The sequence below is a fragment of the Osmerus mordax genome, chromosome 12 (genome assembly GCF_038355195.1).
Source record: "Osmerus mordax isolate fOsmMor3 chromosome 12, fOsmMor3.pri, whole genome shotgun sequence".
Taxonomy (NCBI): Eukaryota; Metazoa; Chordata; class Actinopteri; order Osmeriformes; family Osmeridae; genus Osmerus; species Osmerus mordax.
The window spans coordinates 9,533,359-9,559,385 of record NC_090061.1 but is presented as its reverse complement, the minus strand read 5'-3'; the positions used below and the strand labels follow the sequence as shown (position 1 = coordinate 9,559,385).

Genomic DNA, 26,027 nt, shown 5'->3' with positions numbered 1-26,027 from the left:
CTCTGCTACCCAATCAGGTGCAAAAATCTCAAGCTATTTCCTGAAGACGTTCATAGCCCATATATCGCTAGAATATTTTGTCCATAGCCCCTTGTTTTATTCAAATGGACAATTAAAATATGTTGGTACAGTTGATCTGAAGCAGCACATATGCATTGGAGCAGGGCTTCACCTGGTCTCCAGGGTTTCTGTTCTGCTTGAGTCAGGCCTGCCTGAAGATCATCGTTTCATGCCACTATATACCTTTATTTCGTCAGCAATCAAACAGTAAATCATTTAAAATTACGAATTCAATAACTGAATAATGTTCTGTTACAGACAATAAAGAGTTTAATGGTTGGGCTTACAAAAAATTATATTTATGAGTTTATACTTTTGGAATAGAATGATGTGGCACTGAATTCGATTTACAGTACATTAGAGCTTAAAATACATTCCTTGCATGTACAAAAGACAATATGGATGAAATACAGTAATATAATTATTCAATATTCACACACAATTGAGTGAAAATCTTGAATTGAGTGAATTAATCTTCCTTTTATGTCTGCTATCCTTATATAAACATGTGCTCAAATCAGTCAACAGCACTTTGTTTTAAGCTGGTAAGGAGATCAAAAACTTTATGGGAAAAGACTGAAATCGAAATCATAACTACATAATGCTAGCAGCCACACGCAAAATAAATTATTTTTGCCATTGACAGGGCAAACAAGCAATTATCACTAAAAAGTAGAGCTCTAACTTAACATTTCAAATGTGGAATGAAGACTGGCTCACAAAGTGGTTTCTCAAATTAACGTTGTGAGGCAAGAAAGAGCAATTGCAATTGGAGCACAATATCAGTATTCATGCAACTTCTCAGAAACCCTGAGCAGAAACCGTGTGTAAGTGTGTCTGTGTATCCATAAGTGAGTGGGTGTATGCATGCATTTCTTATGTCATGTGAGCTGCAACAGTGATTTGAATTTTTGGACCAAAAAACAAATCAGATAAAAATGAATTGAAACATCAATAGAAATAATGATACATGATAATAAGTGATGTCCTCACGCCTTGTATTTCTCCTTTCCTGTTTCACTAATGACGCAGATATGCTGAAAAAGAGAATACGAGAAGTGAACATTTGAAAAAGTGAAAAATGAGGATGTTAAAAAGGTTACAATTTGGGATTTTACTTACATTTAGATCTCTAAAGTACTCATTGTAGTCTAGTGCGTATCCCACCACAAATTTATCAGGGACTTCAAAACCTACAACTATAAAAACAATTGAAATAGAGAAGGTAGTTTCAGAGCAAGCAGGAACACCATTTTATACAGAGTATAGTCCATGCAAAATCAGGCGAGTTCACTATAGGCAAGATAAGGCAAAGTAAAATAATGTTTATGCATTTTGAAACTATTCCCTAATGAGGATATTGGTATATTCAGCTTACAGTCTGGTCTGTAACCAACACTCCTTGGTGTCCTTTTCACCAACAAACTGAGGGCAGAAACAGGGAAGATGATCATATGACTGTGTAGCTCCAATAGCAGTTATAACTACACACACACACACATCAACAATCTTTGAAGAATCATGCAATGTACATGTCTGAGTATTAGTTTACCTCGCCACTTTGACCATTTTTGGTTTGTACTGTTGCAGGAGTTGCAGAAGGGTCTTCATGGTTTTTCCTGTGTCAATTATATCCTAGAAGTGGGATAAAAATATATATATATTTATAAAGCCATCGAAATAAATTGCACAATTTATTTGCATTGTCACATAAAACGCAGTTAATAAATTTGATTATACACATACCTCCACAATCAGGACATTCTGTGTAAATGAGATAGAAATCAGTTTGTGACAAAGCAATATAGCACATCTCATATTAAGTAACAGTTGCCCCTCAAGTTCTAAGGTGATATGTGACCATGTACATCTCAGGATAAACCCTGCTACTTCTTATCTTAAAAGATAGATATGTGAAAGACAGATAAGGAGCTCCTAAAATGTAACTACCGGTACTGAGTAACAACACATTGGAAGGATTGTTTGGATTTGTCATCTACCATATTCAATGCAAATGTTAGGACCTGGACTCAAAGGACTGGACTGAAAGTGAGAACATTTGAGAACAGTGCTCACCTTCCCTGTTAGTGTAGACAGGTCATCCCCTCCAATTACTTTTATTTCACCAGTAGATTGATCGTTCTGTTAAGACAAAATAGTTTGAACAGAGGTGCATCATTTTTTGGGTTGGTGTGATAGATATATTTTATGGGTTGATGTGGTAGACATGGTTTGAAGCTCACACAGTAGCTCTTTAGTCTGATGAAATCCACGGTCATAGGGATAGAACGGTCACTGTTGCGATTCAGAGCTTTGATGTAGTCCAGCAGGTCAGCAAAGAACTTGTAGCCCCCCTTGAGCACACATAGGGCCACAATGTGGTGCCCTCCCATGTCTTTCATAATCTCCCTGGCCAGCCTCTCTGTCCTGGGTACACAGAGTCCAGCGTCCGGGATGGGGGTGGGAAAGATAGAGGGTGCAGTTAGCTCACCTTTCTGTTACAGTCAGCACTAGATCCTGTTTCCGCGGTTTGGATTAGGGGCCAGAGTCTTTGAGACCATTTTTTTAAGCCCATACTGATACCAGAGAGGCTGTATATAGAGGTGGGTCAACATTACCGACAAGAAAACCACGTGAAGATGTGATTAGTTCAATTACTAGTACTAGTCTTGTTTATCTCAAAGCGTAAACTGCCACTGGCCAGAAGCAACCCACCTGTCCAAGATGAGTCCGTGTGGAATGTAGACCCTCTCCAGGTCAGCGGCATAGTGCTTTGGTATGCAGAACAGGTCTAGGTCATATCCTTGTTCGTCATCGCTAATCTGAAATACGCAAGAAAGAAGAAAATTGCATGCTCAGAACCTATTAATTCAACTGTACAAGCTGTGGGAGTCATGAGACAACAGAGAATAGATGTAGAAATCCCAGGAGTATTACCCAACTCTAGGCAGTTAGAAAAGGCCAAGACACTAAAGGCTGTTCACCAGCCCTCTCCCCTCCTTTTACTCGAGACTAAACTTCTGCTGACCTTAATACCACAAGACACATATTTGAAGGACAACGTATTTGAATGTGTAGTCTTCCAGGCTGCTGTGTAGTCTAGGCTATTCAGCTCAACTCTGAGCCAGGGCAGGAGGAACAAAATGTATTAACCCCATTACCAATCCCAAGAGGAATCACTCCACTTCAATCATCAAATCATTCAACATGTCTCTCCATCTCACTGCTCAACTGAAAACATATTTTAAAGCATGCATGATTATTCTGGTATTATTCAGAAGACACAACTTCTATTCAGAAATACTAAACTAATTAGATAAAAGGGAGGCTGTATACCTTGTGTTCAAATCCAATTACCTGCTTTAGGGTAAACACACAAGCATCTGAACTCCTTTATTGAAGTCATGTGATTGCACTGTGGCTACAGCAAAGTTGTGCTGGGGAATAGTTTTTGTCTTCAATTATTAATAGAAAAATAAAAACCCTTTACACTGTTTGCTTTAATGCAAATGTATTATAAGGTCTTCACCAGCTAGCCATCCAGGCTATAAAGCTGGGTACTCTCATGCAGTCTGTCCAATGCAGGTGCTCCGTGTGAGTTGTTGCTGTTTGAGAGTGAAGGAGGGCTTCACTGTTAATAACTACTTGTAGCGGTACCGACTAAAATGTCCAAGCCTAGACTGTAAGACCTAAGGAAAATCACATATTAGCTTACAGCAAAGCTGCACATTATGACAGTTTGTCATACAGGGAGATCAAAAAAATTATGTTGCAATTTATCATAGGAGCATTGCCTTGGGTTTGTGCGCTAAATGTTTCTAACTATATCAATATTAATACAGTTTTGTGAGAAAGGAATGTCTCAACCTCAAGATAATCCTCCATGGTTCTCCAACTAAATTCCCCTCTGCTTCAACACTACAGTATTCATCAATAACCTCTGTGTAAATAGATAATTCTGACATGTCATCAACCATAATTCCACAACTTGTGTTGTTTGGCATGTATGTGCCAAAATATGATTACTGTCATAGCTTGTATAGTATGTGAAACTGCTTTGCTCTCAATTATCCTCTAGTCTACACAAACGAGGAAATGGTTAGGTTTTTTACCAAGTAAAAACCAAGTCTTTCATTTTTACTTGGTTCAAACTAAATTTGGCATGTAATGGGCTATCGAGCCGCTGATGGTAGTTTGTTTAACATTGAATCTACAGGTAATTAATCGGTTAGTGTTGGTTATATGATTTTAGACGCATGGAATCACATGGCCCATACGGGAAGCACGCGCGCAATACAGCAGGCCGCGCGAAATACACACAGCCATTACTGTTTATGAACGAGAGCAATATATGGGCGAATGTACGATTGCAAAGTTTTAAACGAACCAATAAATAGGGAAAGTTCAAATATGGGGTGAACGGTGCCTAGCAATGTTCATATTCTTTAAAATATCAACCTTGCAATAAAATCCACAAACTAAGCTTAGAATCAGTGTAGTTTTTGGAACTTACCACAACACAGGGGCTGTTGGTCGCCATGTCTGTTTGTTCTCTTTGGTCTGTGTGGAAAGCAACAATATATTTTCTCCACAGAAAACAGATCTTCGGCTGTCAAAGTAGTGAGTTTCACCTTTTGACAGCGCACGCCACCTACCTACGTAGCTGACTACAGTAGATTCTTCCGCAAATGCGTTGTCGGGCGTGCTGTAGTAGCACGCTAACAGACGAATCAAATCAATGGGAATGATGTACCGCCCACTTTGACCGCAATGACGTCTCAAGTAAAAACACAATATAAAACATCTTGATTCCAGAGCGCATTGCGGGTACTTGGCTTATGAAAATCACAATTGAAACGTATTTTTACACCTAAAATTGCTTTTTAACCGTTAAATGTCAGTTGATTGCGATAGTAAGCTAAAAAGCACACACCGTGGTTCCATGTATGTCTTCAATGACAAAACAAAAACTGTATCTCAAGTTCATAACATCAGAGACGTACATAACATCATAAGGAATCCTTGGCACCTCTTATGACTCATAATGAATTCCAATGCCCACTCGGCTGACACCCACATCCAGGTACTGTGACATTCCTCACCCTCCAGCTACCATCTTTGTAGAAATCTCCAAATTCCCACCCAACCCAAAGCTCCACTAACCATGTTAGAATTATTATCTGACACATGATCTTGCACAAAAGCAAGAGTAGGAAAGTGTAGGCTACAAAATTATTTTTGTTGTTGTTGTTGTTGTTGAAAGCATCTGATACTGTTTCGTCAATCTGAGTTCCAAACCTTTTTGTAGACTGTACAGAATGGTTTAAAAAGTAAAACTGTGATACTAATGTCTAATAATTTGGTTGAATAATCAAATCCACATGTTTAATAAATGTATAATACAAAATGTGTGTTGTTTATTTGAGATCATATATATATATATATATACTGTATAGACCGTAAATATTGAAAACAGTACGATGTCAACTTCTCTACTGAGAACAGCATTGTATGACAAATGAACCTAGTTACAGAGGAAACAATCCTAATGCATCCTATAGCAAAGGACCTTTAATCTTTCTTGACTGATTGACAGTCTTGAATATTGAACATTATTCGTGATTATAATACAGAAGTAACATAAAACACATTCCATAAGAGAAAATGACTAATGTAAAAAGAAATTTCTTGAGAGAAAAAAAAAAGATTACAGAATAAAAAAATACAAAAAACAATTTCGAAGAGGAAGAAGAAACAAGTAGATGAAACCTTCAGGGACTAAAAGAAGATTAATTTTGTATAGAACAAGGAGACTTGACTCTAGAACCAATGGGTGGAATAGTTAATAGATCCCAGTCAGTACTCATTACAGGAGTACAAAAACAAGTATTATTAAAGTATAACCACTGGCCACATTTTCTAGACATGCCTTATTTTCACCATACTGCAGTGCTTTGCTCACAGCAGTATACCACAGTCACGCTTGAGTCCATAATGTAGCTCATTCATAAAATGTGGTAATTTAAGGCAGGTACTGATATGACAACCTGCAGTGGTGTGTGTCTGTGGGAGGAAGCTGGGTAGAGGCAACTGAAAAGTCTGATTGGGACTTGAGAAATGTTTGAGCTATAAAAAATATCTTATCTCCATCTTTGAATTCTCCTTATCCTCTTATTATCCGTAACCATGATCTGTGGAGACAAATGTTTCCCTTCAATTAAATTCCAGCTTCTATGGACAACATTTTTCCCAACATAACATTCCGATGTGTTTGATGAGTTGTACTGTCGTATTTCAAAGCCCCATTACCTAATTGCCGTTGATTTGAGGTGAAGGCAATGTCCCACCATGGTCGACAGCTGCGCTCTCTCTACTGCGACTCTCCCTCTCCTCGTCCTCCTCATCTCTCTCCTCATTTCCACTGTGGTTCTTACAGTACAGCCTAAACACAAAGCACAGCAAAACTTTCATCATTTATAATACATCTTTGTCCTATTAACTTGAATCCCAATATTGTACATATGAAAGATACTCAGAACTGTTTTAAGGGCCAAATCCTGGCATCCCTATTTCTTAACTAAGGTTATGTTTAGATGGAGGAATGTGGGAGTGGTGGAACTCACTTGTAGATTCCACGAGCCATGTTCTCTATGTACTTGGCCTTGTCCTGTACACCACAATGGTAGTGGTAGGTCTTCACACAAGCCTTGATTTCACACCCGATAGTGGCACCCAACTGGGTACAGAGGGTGCATTTCTGAAGGGTAATTATTTATAATATAACAGTTACAACCGTATAACCTTAACTCCTCACACTGTGCATTCAAGTAGATATCCACAACTGTATACTGTCATACAATTCTCACCATTCTTTTCCCTCTTTTTATTTCCTGGATGACCGTCTTGATGTCAAAGTTCCCAAACTCAGCCCGTGAGGTGGTGGTGAGTTGGACTGTTCCCGATGAGAAAAGCTACCAGCAAGAAAAAACAGGACAACAGGTGACGGGAAATAATGCATGTCAACAGGTAAGAAATACAACAACAAATAGGTCTAGATGTAACCATTCCACACATTCCACACTGAAGTACAATGAATGTCCATACAAGGAAGGCAAAAGACCAGTTAAAAGTAAGGGATGAATCTCACCATGCATTTGTAGTGTGCAGCAACCTTTTTAGCGTTGTCAGCATGGAGTACGCCCCGTGTTTCGTTTTCATCCTCGCCAGCGTGACAGAAGCCACAACGGAGGCCGCTGTCACCAGGACCAACCCTCAGGGGGGACCTGTCCCGCTGTAAAACACAGCCACATACATCTCAAACAGTACACAACAAGACAAACATCACCAAACCAACGGGATCCACAAATAGACTTCCCATCGAGTGTTACCATGTGCAATAGGTCAACTACTACTGACAATTACCAAAGTATGTGATCTATATAAGTGGTTTAAACTCAGTGAAGTGGGTGGGTTTGATAATACATTTCTTACATGTGATGAGCTCTCGTCATCTACCCCCTGTGAAGAGGTGGATCGGGTGTCCTCAGATTGTCCACGAGATCCAGCTTTGTTCCGCCCCTTCTCAAACCTCCCACGGCCCCTCCCCCGAGGAGGGGAGGAGTCTGAGTCGTTGGCAACACCACTCTGTTCATCTGAGAAAGGAAAGCAATCACTTAGCCACATGGCTTTTTGTCTATTTTGAGGAAGTACGTTTTCACAGTGCTCAGATCCTCCGTTTTGAATGGCAGTTAAGAGTATGTGATGCTGATAATGGATCAGCAAATTGGTAAGAAGACATACCGTCACTGTCGTCTTGGGACGCATCCTTGTGTTTTCGACAGTAAACCCTGCATTGGCAGAAAAATTAAGACAGGAAAAAATGTGATCGGTTAAGGTGCTGAGGTCCCAACTGTTCCAGCTTCAGATACAGGAATGAATTGGAACAACGTATGGAAAAGGGGACCTACAGGTAGATGCCTTGTGAGGTGTTCTCTTTGATCTGAGCCTTGTCCCACAAAGCGCAGTAATAGTGATATGTTCGCCGACAGGTCTTCACATCACAGCCAATGGTGGCACCAGGTCTGTGACAGGATGAGCACATCTGCAGGGCACAGAGCAGAGCATGAGCCATACTATAACATATCTCAAACACCCATACGTACATTAGGGTGATATGTGAGGGTATGTGCTACCTTACTACAGCCTCGCACTCACCAGCTTATTCCCTCTCTTGATCTCCTTTTTGACGTCTTCGATGGAAAAGCCACCCAAGTTCTCGCTGTCCGAGTGAGATGTGACCAAGGCAGAGGAAAAAAGCTGCACAGGACGATCATAAATAAAAGAGAATGTGAGAAAATGAAGAAAGCGTGCCAATTGTCATTGAAAATCTGACTAGGGCACAGCCTGCAGTGACTGTCCGCAACTGACCATGCACTTGTGATGGGCTGCCACCTTCTGGTTGTCTGACACCAGCAGCTGTCCACACTCCTTGTCCCGATTTGTTTTGCAAAAGGCACATTTTGGCAGACGTGCTGCAGTTCCTTTTCTCTGTCCAGACATCCTCTGTATGTTTCCCTCTCTCCTTTTCTCTTCAAATATCTGTGAGTGAACACCACTGTTCCTGGAATGGACAGAAAGTGTGTGAGAGTGATATGTGCTTGGTCAGCATCATTGAGACTGCATTACTTCTTTCAGAAATAATGTTTAATACATATTCTGGGACAAATGCCCTCACCTAATATCAGCACAGTGTCATTCAAAAAATCTGAACGTTAGAAATTATGTTAGAATTAATTAATGATCTTAGGGTGGTTGAGTATGTGGTCAATGGTAAATTAAGAAAATGAAATGATAAAATGCTTGATGTAGCTTAGCTCTATGATTAGTAGATTTCTGATCATGTCAAGACATTAAGCGTGGGACCTACACATATTTGAAAAACGAGAAAACGTTGGCTTTTTGGAATACTTTTTGGAAAACTTACGGATGAACTAATTATTTAATAGAAGTTCTATGTTTTAAAAATCATTAGTATTAAAGATACAGCAGTTTTTAAATCATATGGTGCGATATGCAGAGAAACAAGCTTTCAAGATATAGGCTACAACCTATTCACAACTTTAAAATGTGCTAGATACCAAAATATTTAAATATATTAATTTATATAAATTAGAAATATAAGTACAGCTATACGATGAACGTATTTGCTCTCATAACACAACAGGGTGTTTTAGTCACAGTGGTATGCACCGCAAAGCCTCTGCCGTAGCTGCCATGATAGCTCACAGTATCATTGGGCAGAAGCAGAAACAGTACAACGTGGATGCACAGTGGCCAAGTAAACAACGAAAGATATCTATCTCCCAGATCACTGTAAAATAATATAGGATGCCCACATAAACAGAAAATAAACTGTTCATATATCGTATGTAAAAGGGCATATTGGGAGATTAGATGCATTACGTTGGAAATATCGCTGTATTTATATCTACAGTCTTGAAGTTCGTATGAAAGGGGGTGTGCGTCTCCTTCAAACTGTATCTCAACTATATTTCAGTAAGCTCTCTAAAACTGAATTCTTCTGAGCGTTGAGGCCCTTTGTCGCAGGACCAAAAGGCCTGCTAGGAGGTACATGGTAGATCTTTTGAAAGGCAAATAGTTTACTTCTTAAAACAACAGATTCATCCCTGTATTTCTCAATGAAAGATTGATGAAAGAGCGAGGTCGCTTTGCCCGCTTCTAAGCCAAGACTGAGCGCCATACATGATCTATCCAGATTCAACTGAGAAAGCGAGCGGGTTTTCTGAGCTTTTCCGCCACCACCAGCTAAGTCCTATCGGCCTACAACTAACAAAAGAGGATGGTTGACACTAACAATTAATTTACCTCTGTGACAGATATGTTGATCTTACCCGTCTTTGTAGTGAGGTTTTATCACGCAGAGGAACGTGGAGAAGGGGCAAAAGTATTCGACTGTGTATGGTTTCTGATCGGTAGCTAGTAGGTTCCGTTTCACCACTGCGTTGCTTTCGAGTGACGTTGCGCACTGCAAAAAACGCCCCAACGCCACGCATAATAATCACACACAATCATCAATATAATGATAGGCCTACATGAGGCGAGAAACTCATTTTTCTTGTCCCCTCTTTTTGTGTTTAATAACGCTGCAGGCTCTGGTTTAACTGGCGATGTGATTCCATAAGTCCTATATGTTCAAACGCTATTTCTTATCAGTTTGGACATGGGATTTTATTCCCCCACTACTAATTTAGGATACACAGAAAGTGAAATTGTAAATTGCCCAGTCAGATGTTTCAGATTAATGTATTGGATAAAATATAGCACCCGAACATGAAAATGGTTACAACAAAAGTTATCAACTTGGAGAGAATTGTTGCAGTAGCCTATACTGTAGGCTATATGGTGCATTTGGATGAAGTTGAGAATTAATTTGTATAACCTTGCAGAATGAGAAGGCCTACATCAGTTACCAATTTGCGTAAGCTATGATAGTTTGATTTCGACTATTATCTTATGGACTTGACAGAGAGGGGGGTATTGATAGTTTCGGATTGGTTCAGACGATGTCACTCCAACTGCGCAACCGTCTCACCGCCCAACTTCCGTGGACTGATAAAATAGAATGATCGCTCGTTTTGTATGTCCGTGTAAAAGTAGACCACATGGCTTGGTCATGCGGTTACACGCTAATTGTAAGATAAATACTTTAAGTCAGACAGAAAAAACCCTCCATGCACTTCACATTGGGTATTTATTTTTAGCGTGTGAGCTGTCAACGGAGAACTGAATACCAATATTAAATCCAACAGTCAGATTGCAATAACCCGGCACGCCGCCTATTCACCGCGGGATGGAAAGTTCATTTAAACCAAATGTTAGCTGAAGTTGTCTGACAAGCTAGCCCAGCACACCTAGCAAGCGAAGCGAGTTAGCAGGTCACGAGCGAATACATTGATTGCACGTAAGCTATGAGGATTGTAGCTGAAGTTGTGTAGTTGCCTAGCTTGCTTGATACCTCTGGTTATCACATAGCTAGATAATATACACACCTATCGCTTAAAAAAAATACTTGAGTACCAGTTTTGAATATTTCCTCTTCTGCACCAGGTAAGTCGTGTTTCCAGTTCAGGAAACCCTAATGGCCACGAAGTTTCGTAAGCTACACAGCTACAGTACAGTACAGTAGCTCTAACTAGGTTCGCTTGTTATTTGGGTGGTGGTTAGCTAGATAGGTTATAACTTCCTGTAAGTTTAAATGTAACGTTATTAAATGTGTGTAGTATACTTGTTAACAGATAGCAAACTAGCTAACAAAGTGCCTTATATTTAAAATATAAACTTCAAGATCTGTATTGTACTGTAACCCACTTCAGTATCATACTTTGACATAGTCTATCTAACTAAGCTAATGCTAGCATAGTTGTGTAGCTAACAATAATTTACAGAACTTGCCAATTTGGCCGTGTGCTCTGTCGGATTGCAAGCTAGTTCAGAAACGACATTACTGTTAGCGAAACACATTGGACCAATTAGATTGATACTGTAGTGCTGGCTAGAAACGCCGTCTCCTAAATTTCAAATAGTCTAGCTAGTTAGGTACAGTAGTTTGATGGCTTCCTAATCCTGGCTGTTCGTGTCAATGTCACGGCCCAGACTATACCATGAGAAAAAACATTTGTTTTCTCAAACGTTTTTCAATTTTTCTTGTGTTTAATGAGGTAGCTCGCTTGTGTAAACTATAAATTATAGTAAATTAAATGTTTATGTAATTATTAAATGTATTGATAATTCCAAGCTGCTTAACTATCAACTAGGATGTGTAGTTGTCTAGCATGTTATCCTACACGTGTATTTGTGAGAACTGTTCCTTTGAATAGTTCCAGTTCATCCATGGACTGATTTAAAGCAATTATAGATCTTGTATCTGTAAAATGCAAGTGGCAAATTAACTTTACTTGTACTTGCTTGAGCTTTGAGGAACAAGTTATTTCCTATTAGTACACTTACAGATTACTTAAAGATAACATCCAGTTGAGAAATCGTGACAAGTTTGACATTGTTTTTCTCTTTTTAGAGGAAGGTGCCTTTATTCACTCGACCACACAGGTTCAACCTTTACCTCTCATCATGCCTTTTCCCTTTGGGAAGTCTCAGAAGAGTCCGGCTGAGATTGTAAAGAGTTTGAAGGAGAATGTAGCCTACTTGGAAAAGCTGGATGCTACAGAAAGTAAAAAATGTGAAAAGGTCTGATATGATTTCATGTTGATCTTTGACACTAGACACATCATTACAGATATTCCCATGGATGCAATTATATAAAAATATTAATCTTACAAGTGAGACAACACTTACATTTACATTTAGTCATTTAGCAGACGCTCTTATCCAGAGCGACTTACAGTAAGTACAGGGACATTCCCCCGAGGCAAGTAGGGTGAAGTGCCTTGCCCAAGGACACAACGTCAGTTGGCTTGACCGGGAATCAAACTGGCAACCTTTGGATTACTAGCCCGATTCCCTCACCACTCAGCCACCTGACTCCCACTCAACACTTGCCAGAAGCATTATGCAGAAGTTGCATGAATGAAATGTGTGATATGTCCACTTCTGGGTTTTGGCAGTAAGTTCTGTTTTTAAATGTGTCTCTCTTCAGGTTGCAGAAGAAGTGTCTAAGAACCTATCCTCTCTAAAAGAAGTGCTGTGTGGCACAGGAGACAAGGAGCCCCAAACCGAGGCAGTTGCTCAGTTGGCACAGGAGCTCTACAACACCAACCTCCTCATTGCCCTCATTGCAAATCTACAGAGGATTGATTTTGAGGTGTGGAATTTCTCTCTTACTTACACTGTATGTGTTTTCTAATAGTAGATGGGGGGAATGTGGTTGTAATCTATACAGGAAAGGCAGTTGAAAGCCGATGTGCTGCTCTCACATTTTCGTTTTGTTAGACCGACACAAGTTTTTTTTTTTTTTTTCAGGGAAAAAAAGATGTGGTGCAGTTGTTTAGCAACATTGTGCGGCGTCAGATTGGCACTCGTACGCCCACAGTCGAGTACATCTCTTCACATCCACAGATCCTCTTCATGCTGCTGAAAGGGTGAGCATTAAGGCCCCTCGTCTGTCACACCTCACCTGCTAACATCACTAGTTCTACTGTAGATGTGATAATAAGCCCATATGCATATGAAATGCCTTTAGACTGTCAACTCCATATGTCCTGCCACTGCAGCTGATGAAGAACACCACACACACACACACTCTTATATAGTAGTGTTTGAGGGTTCTCCAAGATGGAAATGGGTTGAACTCTGTGTTCAAGCATTTGTCTCCTAAATGAATACATTAGCCTACTTATTCTTGATTTGGATGCACCTGACAGGTACGAGAGTGCGGAGGTGGCCCTGAACTGTGGGATGATGCTGAGGGAGTGTCTGCGCCACGAGCCCCTGGCACGTACCGTGCTTTTCTCAGAGGACTTCTACTGCTTCTTCCGTTATGTGGAGCTGTCCACTTTTGACATTGCCTCAGACGCTTTTGCCTCATTCAAGGTAGGGTGCACATCTACAAAACATCCAAAAGATTGTTTACACTTTTTCTGTCATACTCAATCCCACTGCACTAGGAAATATCTTCAGTGAGATCCAAGTGGAATCGGTTATTGACTGCAATAACGTGTAGAATCCAACCAGATCAGAATTCCAGCTATAGATTTCATATTTTATCTTTTTTAGTTGGCACTTAGTGTAGCACTGTACTCAGGTGTCCTTCATTACCTACAGACGAGGACAAAGGATAGCTGATGCCTGTTTCAGAAGGGAAACTTAATTTCTCCTCTCCTGAGTTAATATCTGATCTAACATGATTAGCTGTTACCTTAATGTGTACTTGATCTAATGTGTGTTTTTTTCCAAGAAAGGTCAATGCCAGAATCCCACCTGGGCCTAATTCAGTTTGATCTTTTTGTTTGAAGGATCTACTCACAAGGCACAAGATCATGTGTGCAGATTTCTTGGAGACTAATTACGACAGGGTGAGGATAGATTTTGTAGTACAGAATGGATTTTTAACAATATTACATCATGCATCAGTATGTGTTGTATTTTGTTTGAACATTTTTTCTGTTTTTAGGTTTTTACAGAATATGAGAAGCTGCTCCATTCCGAAAACTATGTCACTAAGCGTCAGTCCTTAAAGGTACACCTGACAAGCTTTTTACCTTTAGGAAAACGTAGTTATTGATCAAAAAACACTTTCCCCTGTTCAGTACATCCTAAACCACAAACTTTAGTAGCTGTCATGTTCTGAATTATGCAAATAATGATATTCTAGCTCCTGGGAGAACTTCTTTTGGACAGACACAACTTCACTGTCATGACCAAGTACATCAGTCGGGCCGAGAATTTGAAGCTGATGATGAACATGCTGAGAGATAACAGCCGCAATATTCAGTTTGAGGCTTTCCATGTCTTTAAGGTGTGTGTTATGAATTATGAGACTTTCCAATACTCCTCATGCTCGTAGTCCTTTTCTGTTATCCCAATATTTACATACATTTATAGATATACATGTATTTTTGGGAATCACACCTCACTGACATTCACCTCTGTGCCTTGATCGTTTCAACCCCAGGTGTTTGTGGCTAACCCTAACAAGACTCAGCCTGTGTTAGACATCCTGCTGAAGAATCAGGCCAAGCTGGTAGACTTCCTAAGCCACTTCCAGACCGACCGGGCTGAAGATGAGCAGTTCTGCGATGAAAAGAACTACCTGATCAAGCAAATCCGTGACCTGAAGAGGCCCACGGCCCCTGAGGAGGCGTAGGAGAACAGGAGGGGTGTCCGCACACAGGTGGTGGGGTGATAATGAGTAGTGGTGTCAGTTGGGGCCTTAGAGCACTCAGAGACAGAGAGAGAGACATGCTCCTGTAGAATCCAATATTCTTCCTTCTTAACTTCAAACATAGGAAAAGATATTGTACAAACTCCTTCCTAAACTTTGTTTCAGTTTTCATTGTGTGAACATGGATGTGATTTCAAGGCACAAACTATGCGTGGGCCAAGAACTGTTATTTGATCCATAGTGCTACTTCACTAAGTAGATGTGAAATGCACATAGGCAGTAAATTATGTTGGACCTTATGCAGCCATTAGCCTTTTTAGCAAATGTGAGCAATTTTTCGGGAGATTCTGAATAGGTGTCATGATCTTATGAAGAGACAGATGCCTCTACCCAAAGCTGACAGGAACTTTTAGACTAGCAAGCTTTTACATACATTGATACATTGATTGAGTTGATCTTTTAGGAATTAGAATGATTTTGCTTGGGGTATTATTCTATGGTTAACATTTGAATTGTAAACTCATTTCTTCCTCATCACTGAACTAATTCCATTATATGGGTTTTTTGCTTTATTTGAAGACCTACCTATTTTTTCCATGGATGGATGATTTCATGAAAATTGACAATACTAGTATTACTCTTGGGACAGTCAGTCAAAGTAAATAATTGTGTTCATGCTGGATAAGACCTTAACTATCTAATACTCTGTCCCTAGCAGCATGTGTGCCAGTGTTCTGAAGGATCAGGGAAGGGAACCAGCTGTGGTTACTGTCCAAAACAGGATGTGATAAGACCAAATTAAAACCAAGCGAGAATCGATTAATTGTGTAAGTCTTTAGCTGGGGTAGGGACATATGGTCCATGAGACAAAAATAGAAATGTGTCAGACAGCACTGCAGGGTGACCAGATGATCAATTCTGTGAAAATGCGGTCAGCCAAGATATTCTGATTGGTCACTGATGGAGCACTCTATTTTACTCTGGACATTCGTGCCATGTGCATTTGCTGGTTGGAACTGGTGTGTCCTTTTTATGAAACGATTGCTTGCTGAAACTTGCAATTGCTTTGCGGACGACTGATAGGACGTACAGTAGCTTTGAATAATATTAGCCTACTAATGCATAGTATCTATGGGACAAAAGTAGTACAACACAAATGTTACACTGTTTTATGTAGGGATCATTTTCCAGAGCAGCAGGATCTGCCCGAGTTTAGATGCTCCTAAGATGCAAGTCTACGTAGGTTCATCACAAGCTGCATCAATGCTGTATTCCAAGCCCCTGTTGTGTTCTCTGTTAATGTTTCCAACATAACTCTGTTGAGGTAACCTTGGATCCAACCTGATTGGATGGTTTAAAGCATTGTGCTCTCCACATAGGTGTTACCTATCCCATCATGACAGGTCAGTGGTTCTCACAGGAACGAAAGATGAATGCATTTTTTTTAAGTAGTCAAACATTGCTTCTCGCTGTCACAACTTCACTGGTAGTCCAAAGGCTGGGGGGCTTGATGTTTAAAATGACCTGCACTTTCAAAGTTTGCATACGCCAAATAGATATGGTGTTTATTGAATCTATTGCCCCCATTGGCCACATTTTCAAAATAGGGGTTACTTCTTATAGAGTTGGCATACATCAGTAAACTACTTAATGGGATTCTCATGACATAACAGCACATTGCCTTACCTGATGTCACTTAAATTGCAGAATAACAGATTACAATATAGTATGTTGTCTGTTTGCACAATTTTCTAGTATATACCTCATGGGGTTTGAGTTTGTAAGTGCTGTGTTATCTTATATTTCCTTGACAAGGTAATTTCTTTGAAATTTTGGATAAAAAGCAGTGGTTTGTTTTATGCATGCTAAATAAATCAATGTTTTTATTCTAATTTAAACAGGGAGTGGGACTTGGTTTTCTCTTGTAAAAACCAGACTTTTAAGTAAATGTATTTGAAGGGTACCTCCAATGTCAATTCATAATGAATTACAGTATGAACCCTTCAAAAATATGAATGTTGCCTTACTTAAGCATTTTTATTTGATTGTGAAGACCATGTATGTGGGAGTCCAGACCTCCTATTGATTTTGTCAAACCAAAGTTAATACATAAAAGAAAAGTATGCATTACAAGTCCCAAACATGTAGCACTGAATTTACAGCAGCACCAGATGCAATTAGCATAATAGTTGGCATTAAAATACATTGTTGTTATTGAGCAATTAAATATGATTTCACAAATACAAAAGTAAACCTTTATGAATTCAGAAATTCCATAAATATCCTAAATCATGTAAGCTACAACAAACCAAATTATAATGAGGCCTGAGTAGTGTGGTTTCCTTGAAAGTTCTTTGAAATGTTTTGGGAAAATCCATGTAAACTGTTGTGGTACATGTAAAACAATAGAACAGAAAGACGCTACCAAGGAAACTGGTGGCCCCCATAAGTCCTTTAAAAAGTATATAGCCTATATATTCATGACCCTACCTCTTGGTTATTTGATAACTCATTCGCTATTGTGAGGAATAAAAAATGTAAGATCAAACCTAGCTTAATGGTTTTTGATTAGATACTTCCATTTGAACTGTAAACATTTTTTGTGCTTTACTTTTTTCACTCTATTGCCTTCTTTTCCCCCCCATAGCCTTTTGTGTTTCAGATATTTTCATTATTTACTGTGGGAGAGGATTTAAAGTGTACATAGCTTTATTTTAAAAGGTGAATGTTTGGAAGCATATATGAAATTAAAGTTTTAAAACACCACATTGTTCACTTGTATATATTATTCTTTGCACACACAAAACGACATACAATAATAATTGCCCATGTGTTAAAAGTACCCCTATGGTCACTGCTAACTATGTGTGATCTTGTCCCGTGGTGTTCCTTGTGCCCTATCATGTGATTGGTTGTTAAAGTGCCTACGCAGAAGATCCAAAGCGGTACAACTGCGTGTATGGCTGTCCCTCTCTTTCTGCAGCTGTGCCTTGGTCTCCTCCAGCTCTCGCTGCAACTTCTGCAGAGCCACATCACGCTCCAACTTCATGGCCTTTTTTTGTCTGTCCATCTCAGTCCCCAGATGATTCCTAAGCTTTTCAATATCCCAAGTCAAGTTAGAGTTTTCTCTCCTAACATCTTGGACCTCTTTTGTAACTGTCCTCAGTCTCTCCTCCAGTCTTGTCTTCTCCTCCATGATGTGTTTGACCTGTTCTGCTTCCATGTGAAGCTTGACAGTCATCCTATGGCCCTCTGCCTGCAGAGCTTTTATGTTTATAGCCCGCAGTGTTGCATCTTGCTTGGCCTTTACCAGACTCTGCTCGCTCTCCTCAAGGAGAGCCTGCATCTGCCTTTTCGTGTCCTCCTGCCCTTGCAACTCTACCAGGGCGTCCCTGAGCTGAGATCTTAGCCTGCCCCGGTCCTCTTCCATCGAACGCAGAACTTTCCTGAAGGCATCAATATCCAGATTAGTCCAAATGCAACTGCAGCTCTCTCCTTCTTTTGGTCCTCCTGTGACCTCTTCCTTTTGATTGGGAGCTTGATCACTGTCATACACATGCTTCTCTCTCTCCTCAGAGTCATCTGTGGAAATCCTTTTTACCAGCTCCTCCTTTCTCGGTTTTTCTCTCTCCTGAACATGTAGTGAAGCCTTGTAGATGTACTGCCTCCCAGAGCCCTCCTGGTCGTACTGAGTGGCTGGGCTCCAGGGTGCCCTGCCCCCAGACTTCTCACTCTGACCAGTGGACTGTTTGTTTTCCACTAGGCTCTGAAAGGAAAAGTGAGGGGGGAACAGTGTCTCCACCCAGTGACTCTCCTCTGATTCACCTTCATCAAGAGACATGTTTCTCTTCCGTCTCTCAACCATGCCATCTAGATTGAAATGTAAAATGTTTGGATCCGTTGTTGTTTTGTTACTTAAGTTATTACAAACTTATGGAGAAACACCATATTTCGTAGGCTAAACATGAAGATTGCATTGTGAACAAACTCTGAAAACTGTTAAGATCGATATGCAGTAGCGCAAACATACTTGCGAAAACAACGGAGGGACAATGAACCCTGATGCATTTAGCGTTAGCCAGCTAGCTTCAGTTGCGATCGTTGTTACTAGGAAGCCAAATCTAGTGTAGGCTCATGTTTCAGGAAGTAACTGCAACGCGGGAGGTTGGCCCCTTTCTTCCTCGTCAATTCAGATTCGCAGTGCCTGAAAGCCACACATTCGTAACGAGTTCGGATTCTACTCGATAAATTACGCAGTAAAATAAACGTGTCGCTCCTGTGTGTGATGCGTTGTAAAAGTTTGTCAACTATAGAGACTGGGAGGGGACAGTTAAATTGCACAGCATCCAAAAGTGTTTTAGTGAAGTATGCTTATCTAGACCTAGGCTAGATCTTATTGAATAAAATAATAATAATAGGCCTATGTCTACCATGAAGTATTTTTTTAACAAGTTCTATTAGGACAAATTAAACAATAGGTAGGCTATGTGAAAAAGAAAAAGAAACTAAATCAAATCGCAATAGCTAACCTCAAACATAAGCTACTGATGTCCGTGAAATACAAATCGAACAGAGGCCTCCAGTAACTTGTAGGCTATACTTTATTTAGAGGTTGACATTGTCACACAAATTGGAAGCATCGTTGTTGCATAGCCTAATATTCCAGAACTGCTCACGTGCCTTATACATTATGTCAATGTAAAATATGTCTGCAAAAATGGGTCAAAGTTCACCCAGGCCAGGGAAACGGATGGTAGTCTGGTGTAGCTGGTGTGACTATTTAACATTTACTTAAAGTAATGTTGGGGTTCCAACCGTCCTCTCGAAGCAAAACTTTGCACGAACAACACAGGAAGATTCATTGAGGGAGGTGTGTTGAGCCGCTGATAATTATTTAGACCGGTTTGGTGGAGATGTGGGGGTAGGGTTTGCAAAGGTTACAGGTCACAAGCCTTCTGGGTCTCTTGGCCACAGGATTTAATATAGGGCAGAGCGGATGGACAATGGAACAATAGGCTACATTATTTTATAGGCTAGGTTTGAGGTAGGCCTAACGCTATAGTTAGCCTACAGATAACGTTTTAGAGATCGTTAAAGAGGAATCCAAAGAAACTTCTGTTCATATAAAGTTAAGGGAAGACAGCCTATGCTACAAGATTGCGTCGTCTCCACACTACCCCACCCCCACGCAGAGGGAAAAATAACAAAAAAGATGCTCATACAATTTCATGCATGAAAAAGCTTTTTGTTGTGACATTAGAAAAGCGAGAACGGCTGAACATACAACATCTGCGTGTTAAGGTAGGCTACATTACACTTTTGAGACCACACGTTGAAGTTGTGCATAGTTTGTCCCTGTGTCCCCCACACTGTTCGAAGGCTGCTAAATGAGGTAGGTTGTCTTGTCTTTTAGAGCCTATACTTTCAACTGAAATATTCCTTTGTTTGAAGGACATTTTTTGCACGATTTAAAGCCTGAACATTGTAGACTATTTTAAGCGGATCAAGTTGGCTATTAGGCTAGGCAATTTATGGGTTATTAAGGCAGCATTGATGTATTCTATTATTTCATGAAGGCTACACGTAGTTAAAATGTTTTTTTGAATAAGCTACTCCAGCAAACCTCTTTTAATAATCTGTTAACTATTTTCAAAGGATTCTTTTTTGAAGTCATTCAAAATGAGACATGAAGGCCACATGTTCAATATAGATAAATGGGCATTTATCATCTGAAACATAACCAAAGATTCAACTTGGCGCATAACCTGACTTACAGAAAAATAAGTTGAGGTCTAACCTTCAATTGAACTCCAATTAAGGAATAAAGGAATTTGACATTAATTGCGCAATTATGGGTAGCCTAATAGCGGATGCAGTTCCCATACCATTATTCGAGGTCCTTTTTATGTTGTAGAATGGAAAGACTCATCACATGACGGTAGATTCGCGCTTCTTTCGTAAAGTTCTGCTGCCAGTTAAGTTTCAAAACAACATAAAGGTAACAGCGAAATATGTATCTTTAACTACTTCATAACTTGCATGTCTTAAGCGGGATGCCTTTTGGGTTGCAAGTTGATTTATAATAACTATTGAAAAAATAAGTGAATAACCACTGTTGGACATTAGCCTATGGTCACGCTTTGTTTGGCCACATAGCTTAGCTCAGTGGTAAATATTTCACAAGTATAGCAAACTCATATAAAATTAATGGAAAGTTGTATATACCCATTTGAAATTATACAACTATCTTCATACCAATCATTTAAAACCCACTTTTTGTTCTATGCGCAATTTCCGTGGTTCCAAAACTACAGCGGATAGCCAACATTTTACAGCCATTGTTTGTAGCCAACCAAAGGGTTTGTGGCGACCATAAATCACTAAATACCCGATAGCTAGGCCTAGGCTACTACACCTATTATGTTATATTATTTTCTATTATTTTTCTCAGATTTTTTTTATCGTGTTCACCTAAGATTTAAGTAAAATCAAGTTTATATAGTTGAGCTCCTTAGCTTGACATTTATAGTGTATGTTTTCAAAACCTAATGTTTTCTTTCTTATATGTTTTCTAGGTAATAATTATACTCTGGTTCCTCCATGGATTTGAATGGTGAACCCAAATCTCTCCACCTATAATTCTCCAGCTAAGGTGCATCTAGTGTAGTTAGTGAAGTAGACTACAATCTACTGCCCTAGTTGCTCCTTCTGGCTGGAGAACTTGTACTATCTGGACATTTGGTGATGTATAGACATGCATCTGGACATTTGGTCAAATGTACAAATTATTCTTTGATTGTATCATGTTGTAAAATCTTATTTCACTTTCATAGTTCTTGGATAACAATATATTTAATGTGTTCTCTTTTGAAAAACAATCTCTGTGTTGGCAGTTCTAAAGTGCTCACAGTGCAGGTAGTACCCATTCATCACCTACATTGTGTGCACTTCTAGTATTTCCAGTCACTCTCTCTTGTGAGTCTATTTGAACTGTCTTGAAAGACAAGTCCGTTACACTTCATGGGGTTCACAGGGAGTTTTGCAGGGTTGCTGTCAGCCTCTCCAAATATGTGTTGTGCAAATCCATGCAAAACTCTCTGTGGCTCAGAGGGTCATCTGACTTAGATGTGATAAAGGGAATATGAATCACAATACTTCTTATTTTTATGTTTTATGTTTTTGGTGACAACTGTGCAGACACAATAAAGTGAACCATTTAGGAAAAGATACATTCCTAGTGTCAGTAATTGTTAGATTGGTTTGTGTGTATTAGTGGACAAGTTGGCACAATGAGAATTTTGTCTTGCTGTTTTCGGGTGGATGACATTGCAATTTTAATGATTGCCGAGATAAATAAAAAAAGAAATTGCACGGTATCCATCTGTAATCCGCCAGATCCGCCCTTCCAAAGGATGGTATGCAAACTTGATTGATTGGGTTGAACCCACTTTCAGGATTGAAATGTTATACTTAAGTTGCAGGATCAAAAAGAGATAGCAAAATTGTATCTAAGGATACTCAAAATATATTTAGCCTAATGATTCAAAAAGCATAATCATAAAATCCTTAAGTCTATATCAAAGATCTTTCCTTCAGAGGTATGTGTATATTTCTTGAGCACCTAGGGCTTGAACTGTCAGTCTCACTTAACTGGAACCCTATCATCTAATTGCTACTCTGCTGGCTTTTAGTTGACTTGATCTGGGAAATTATTATTAAATATTAAGTATTATTGATTGTCAAACAACTTTACATTTATTATAAACATGTTGTTAGTCTTGAGTGCTTCTACAACTCAATTGGAGTTTGGATTTGAACAGAAAAATATGTGCGAGAATACATGACTACATTAAACCTTTTTTAATTGATTTCACATGAGATTTGGCTCCTTTTAATAACCGTTTGAATCATGCATCAAAAAGGTTTGCTGTATTCCATTTAAGTTAGTTTCAAAGCAATACTCAACTCCCCTGTCATACAACTATTTCAATAAAAGGAGATTTTTGTGTGATCTTTCCTCTAGCAAATATGAAGACTTCAGGGGACTGTTACAATAACTGAACTCTAGATGGCAGAATATGCACTTCTTAAGGGCTTAACCCAAAGAACACAAGGTATAACACTATACCTTACAATCAGGGTTAGTAGTAAAGGACTGAGGATCCTAGAGGCAGAATTGCTGTTATTCACCAACATATTTTTTAACTGATTTAATAACAATGGTAAAAGGATGGGAGCAGGAAGGAGGCAAGATCAAGAGTATGGGATTGTCAGGGGGCAGCAAGCTTTCCCCATCAGCTGTTGAGCAGCTCAACAGAGAGTTATGGCACATAACAAACTGATTGACAACAATGAAACAAGTAACACAAATTGTGATGGCAGATGTGGAAAGGTTTCTCCTTGTGCTATGTTACCCTATTATGGCTGTACCGTGTACTTACTTGTGTATGGTTCACTTGGGGTTTTAACATTTAATGAATTATCATGTACAGTGCCTGCGCTTGTGTTCGCTTTCACGCATGCAATGAAAAGGCATAAATCAGTGGGTTTAGTCTGTTGTGGCGCGCGCACTACTAAGCGATAACGCGCATGTTAATTCACAGCCCATGCGTCTATTGGACGATGTCGGCACTCACAGACTAGTGAGGAAGCTTTTTAAGTTTATGTGAATGATGTCCTACTTTGTTACTTGAGTAAGGAAACAAATCTAGATTTTTCCATCAGTTTTAAACAGAACTTTAATACGACTGGTCTGGTACACTAGACCGTCTTACAGGACTTGTGGAGAAGGACAGCGCTTCTTCTCCACCTTGCCCTGACCGTGAGAAGAGAGAGGCTTACCACTATGAAGCTTGGAGCTGCTGCGCTACTTACCTGCACTTCTGCTGGGGAGGAACATCTGTGACTTGACATTCATACATTGCGCGCACTGTTCAATTTCTTTTATTTTTTATTATCATTCTTGTTTGATTAAGTGTTGGCGGTGTAGTGCCATGGTTGGCGTTTCGCTATCTGGTGCGCTCTTCCCTTGCCTCCTGTATCTGCTTTCCCCCGTGCCCGGAGGACAGGTAGCTGTGCCAAGCTGCCATGAAGTTCGCGCATCCTTTCAGTCTCTTCATCCAGGGTCGAAATGGGCACCGGAAACCCCAGTCTCAGGTAACTACTTTCCACCTTTGTGAAACCCACTGCATGCCGCTGTTATTAGTACCCTCGCTCGTGGGATTATTTAATAGGTAAGTGGGATAAACTTACCTTTTATGTGAGTACAGTCGGCTATACAACTTGCAAGACTGATACAATTCCTGCTATGGTTGGACAGAGAACCGGTGCATATTGACACCACGTATCTAAATTCCTATACGTATTATCATTTAAAATCTTGGTTTGTTTGCGCAACTCCGGTTGTTCAGGTAGGTGTTTTTCTACCTGCTTACTGTACTATGACTTACACACATACATAGATGCATTATCGAGTCAACACGTTGAAAAATCATAATGTGTCTAGCCTTGAGCTATTCAATGACCTAGAAAAGAACAAGAAAAATCAAAGTGCAGCCCACACACAGTTTGGCATAAACTCGAATGACTCAAACTCTGTAGAATAGTGGCAATTGCAGGATTGTAATTGTAGAGTTATAATTGAGTGCTGTATTTGCCAGGCCTGACCTATAAACTCTAATTCGTTTTAATTAAATGGTCACATGCACCTGTGAAGGAGTGGTGAAAACAAACCATGTTGTTAAACAGACCTTTAGGCTTTACTCAGTGCTGTTCTCCCATGACTGTCAGTGCTTCTAGCAGAGTGCTATTTCATCACAAGATGGGAGAAATATCCCAGAGTTTGTTTGGCCCTCAGAACATAGCATCTCCAGCAGAAGCTCCCTAATAATCCTCAGAGAGGATTTCATGGTGTGTTTCCCCCCTCCAAGGCAGCAAGCCTCCTCAACAATAGCAGGGAGAGTTGACTCTTCAGCTTTAGCGACCACATCCTGCCCACACACTCTCTTCCTTGCAGCCCTCTGGCTCTGCCACTTTCAACTTGCTCGTCCAGCCTCATACCTTGTTGTTTCTCCACCATTTATATACAACTTTGCATAGTTCTCTACAAAATGTGAGCTTCTTAAGGATGTTGATTTACTAGAAAATGAAACATTAAGCAAAGTGGTTCAGACTTTCAATCAACCCAAGGAATCTCTTAAACCAACCTTTCATTCAACAAAAATATTTCCTGACCTGGAGGAGCACCCTTTCTTCTGCAATATTGCTTGATGATTCAGATAAAAAAAATAAGTTGACTTCAAAAGATTGATTGGAACTGGAAGTCAAAAATTGAATGTTAAATATCTGGAAAATAACTCAAACATGTTTAGAACAAGAACATCCACACAGGAGAACACAAGTGATTCGTGGCTGGAGGCAGGAAGGAGATAATCTGAAATGTCCCATGGTGCTCTAGAGCAAACTTCAGGTCGGACTGTGTAATTGGGGCTCCGGCAGAAACTGTTGCCTGAGTTCCCATTCAGTATGTAAATTAATACTGATCTCATGTGGCTGAATCACAGCCTGCTGCAAATGTTAAGTGGTTCTTTTAGTGTCATGTCAGAAAAGAGAAGTGCACCAGGTTAATTGTTCTCTTTCCATCTTGTGAGGAAGAGGTTCACACATTCCCCTCAAGTATGAGAGCAGCGTTGCAGCAAACAATGTTAAATGTACTGTAAATGTGTAAAGTGTAGATCCAAAATGTGTATTCTCTCCCTGAATCCATTCTTGCTGTTTTGCAAAGTGCAAAATCTGGAATAATAACTAGGCAAGGTGCAGCAATAAGAAATTATATTCTGCCAAATGACTTTCTTGAACTTCTAACATAACATATTGATTGCACACCTTATTGGTTACGGTAAAGTATTTGTGTTTATTAACTCTGGTATTATAATTCACAAATCATTCTGAAACTGCAAGATTCTAAGGTCAAACCTTATTGAAATTGATTCAGTTCTAAAACCCCTTCTTATTCCCTTTACAATATTGTAATATCACAAGTACCTAAGAACATGACTTGAGTGACATGAGTGGGACACCATCTCAGTTTTGCAAGTTTACAAGGAACAAA

The 26,027-nt window shown here is 39.7% G+C and overlaps 4 protein-coding genes across 6 annotated transcripts in view; 2 read left to right on the top strand and 2 right to left on the bottom strand.

Annotated features, from left to right (window-relative positions):
* Nucleotides 1–317: 317 nt before the first annotated feature.
* On the bottom strand, nucleotides 318–4,792 carry hprt1 (hypoxanthine phosphoribosyltransferase 1). Its single transcript, XM_067247560.1, has 9 exons — nucleotides 4,574–4,792; nucleotides 2,776–2,882; nucleotides 2,304–2,487; nucleotides 2,137–2,202; nucleotides 1,807–1,824; nucleotides 1,613–1,695; nucleotides 1,439–1,485; nucleotides 1,183–1,259; nucleotides 318–1,097 (listed from the first exon to the last, which is right to left on the bottom strand). Exons 1-9 carry the CDS (start codon nucleotides 4,598–4,600, stop codon nucleotides 1,050–1,052), a joined length of 657 nt encoding a protein of 218 aa, XP_067103661.1. The 5' UTR covers nucleotides 4,601–4,792; the 3' UTR covers nucleotides 318–1,049.
* An 824-nt stretch (nucleotides 4,793–5,616) lies between these two features.
* On the bottom strand, nucleotides 5,617–10,098 carry phf6 (PHD finger protein 6). Of its 3 annotated transcripts, none has more exons than XM_067247691.1 (11): nucleotides 9,972–10,098; nucleotides 8,488–8,680; nucleotides 8,275–8,376; nucleotides 8,028–8,161; nucleotides 7,861–7,907; nucleotides 7,552–7,712; nucleotides 7,208–7,351; nucleotides 6,927–7,031; nucleotides 6,684–6,817; nucleotides 6,370–6,502; nucleotides 5,617–6,251 (listed from the first exon to the last, which is right to left on the bottom strand). In XM_067247691.1, the coding sequence occupies exons 2-10, from the start codon at nucleotides 8,617–8,619 to the stop codon at nucleotides 6,370–6,372; spliced, it is 1,092 nt and encodes a 363-aa protein (XP_067103792.1). In that variant the 5' UTR covers nucleotides 8,620–8,680; nucleotides 9,972–10,098; the 3' UTR covers nucleotides 5,617–6,251. The 3 variants fall into 3 exon arrangements, with proteins under 3 accessions (XP_067103792.1, XP_067103794.1, XP_067103793.1); XM_067247693.1 differs by having other exon boundaries at nucleotides 6,684–6,796; XM_067247692.1 differs by having other exon boundaries at nucleotides 9,946–10,066.
* Nucleotides 10,099–11,017: 919 nt separating this feature from the next.
* cab39l1 (calcium binding protein 39, like 1) lies at nucleotides 11,018–17,683 on the top strand. Its single transcript, XM_067247872.1, has 9 exons — nucleotides 11,018–11,187; nucleotides 12,155–12,324; nucleotides 12,734–12,898; nucleotides 13,057–13,175; nucleotides 13,458–13,626; nucleotides 14,049–14,108; nucleotides 14,207–14,272; nucleotides 14,408–14,551; nucleotides 14,708–17,683. The coding sequence occupies exons 2-9, from the start codon at nucleotides 12,208–12,210 to the stop codon at nucleotides 14,897–14,899; spliced, it is 1,032 nt and encodes a 343-aa protein (XP_067103973.1). The 5' UTR covers nucleotides 11,018–11,187; nucleotides 12,155–12,207; the 3' UTR covers nucleotides 14,900–17,683.
* A 6,092-nt stretch (nucleotides 17,684–23,775) lies between these two features.
* Nucleotides 23,776–26,027, top strand: part of gpc3 (glypican 3) — a 66,365-nt gene continuing 64,113 nt past the window's right edge. The window contains exon 1 of the mRNA XM_067248296.1: nucleotides 23,776–24,073. Coding sequence (XP_067104397.1) covers nucleotides 23,911–24,073 — 163 coding nt within the window. The 5' untranslated portion in view covers nucleotides 23,776–23,910. The remainder of the gene's footprint in view (nucleotides 24,074–26,027) is intronic.

Excerpts from the sequence above, each read along its gene's own strand:
- hprt1 (XM_067247560.1), bottom strand. The coding sequence starts at position 4,600 with ATGGCGACCAACAGCCCCTGTGTTGTG. Across the intron at positions 2,488-2,775 it reads CACGGACTCATCTTGGACAG|GACAGAGAGGCTGGCCAGGG; the intron begins GTGGGTTGCTTC and ends CTGTGTACCCAG. Across the intron at positions 2,203-2,303 it reads TCAGACTAAAGAGCTACTGT|AACGATCAATCTACTGGTGA; the intron begins GTGAGCTTCAAA and ends TTGTCTTAACAG.
- phf6 (XM_067247691.1), bottom strand. The coding sequence starts at position 8,619 with ATGTCTGGACAGAGAAAAGGAACTGCAGCACGTCTGCCAAAATGTGCC. Across the intron at positions 7,908-8,027 it reads ACCTCACAAGGCATCTACCT|GGTTTACTGTCGAAAACACA; the intron begins GTAGGTCCCCTT and ends CTGCCAATGCAG. Across the intron at positions 6,503-6,683 it reads ATGGCTCGTGGAATCTACAA|GCTGTACTGTAAGAACCACA; the intron begins GTGAGTTCCACC and ends CTTTGTGTTTAG.
- cab39l1 (XM_067247872.1), top strand. The coding sequence starts at position 12,208 with ATGCCTTTTCCCTTTGGGAAGTCTCAGAAGAGTCCGGCTGAGATTGTA. Across the intron at positions 12,325-12,733 it reads AAAGTAAAAAATGTGAAAAG|GTTGCAGAAGAAGTGTCTAA; the intron begins GTCTGATATGAT and ends GTCTCTCTTCAG. Across the intron at positions 13,627-14,048 it reads ACGCTTTTGCCTCATTCAAG|GATCTACTCACAAGGCACAA; the intron begins GTAGGGTGCACA and ends TTTTGTTTGAAG.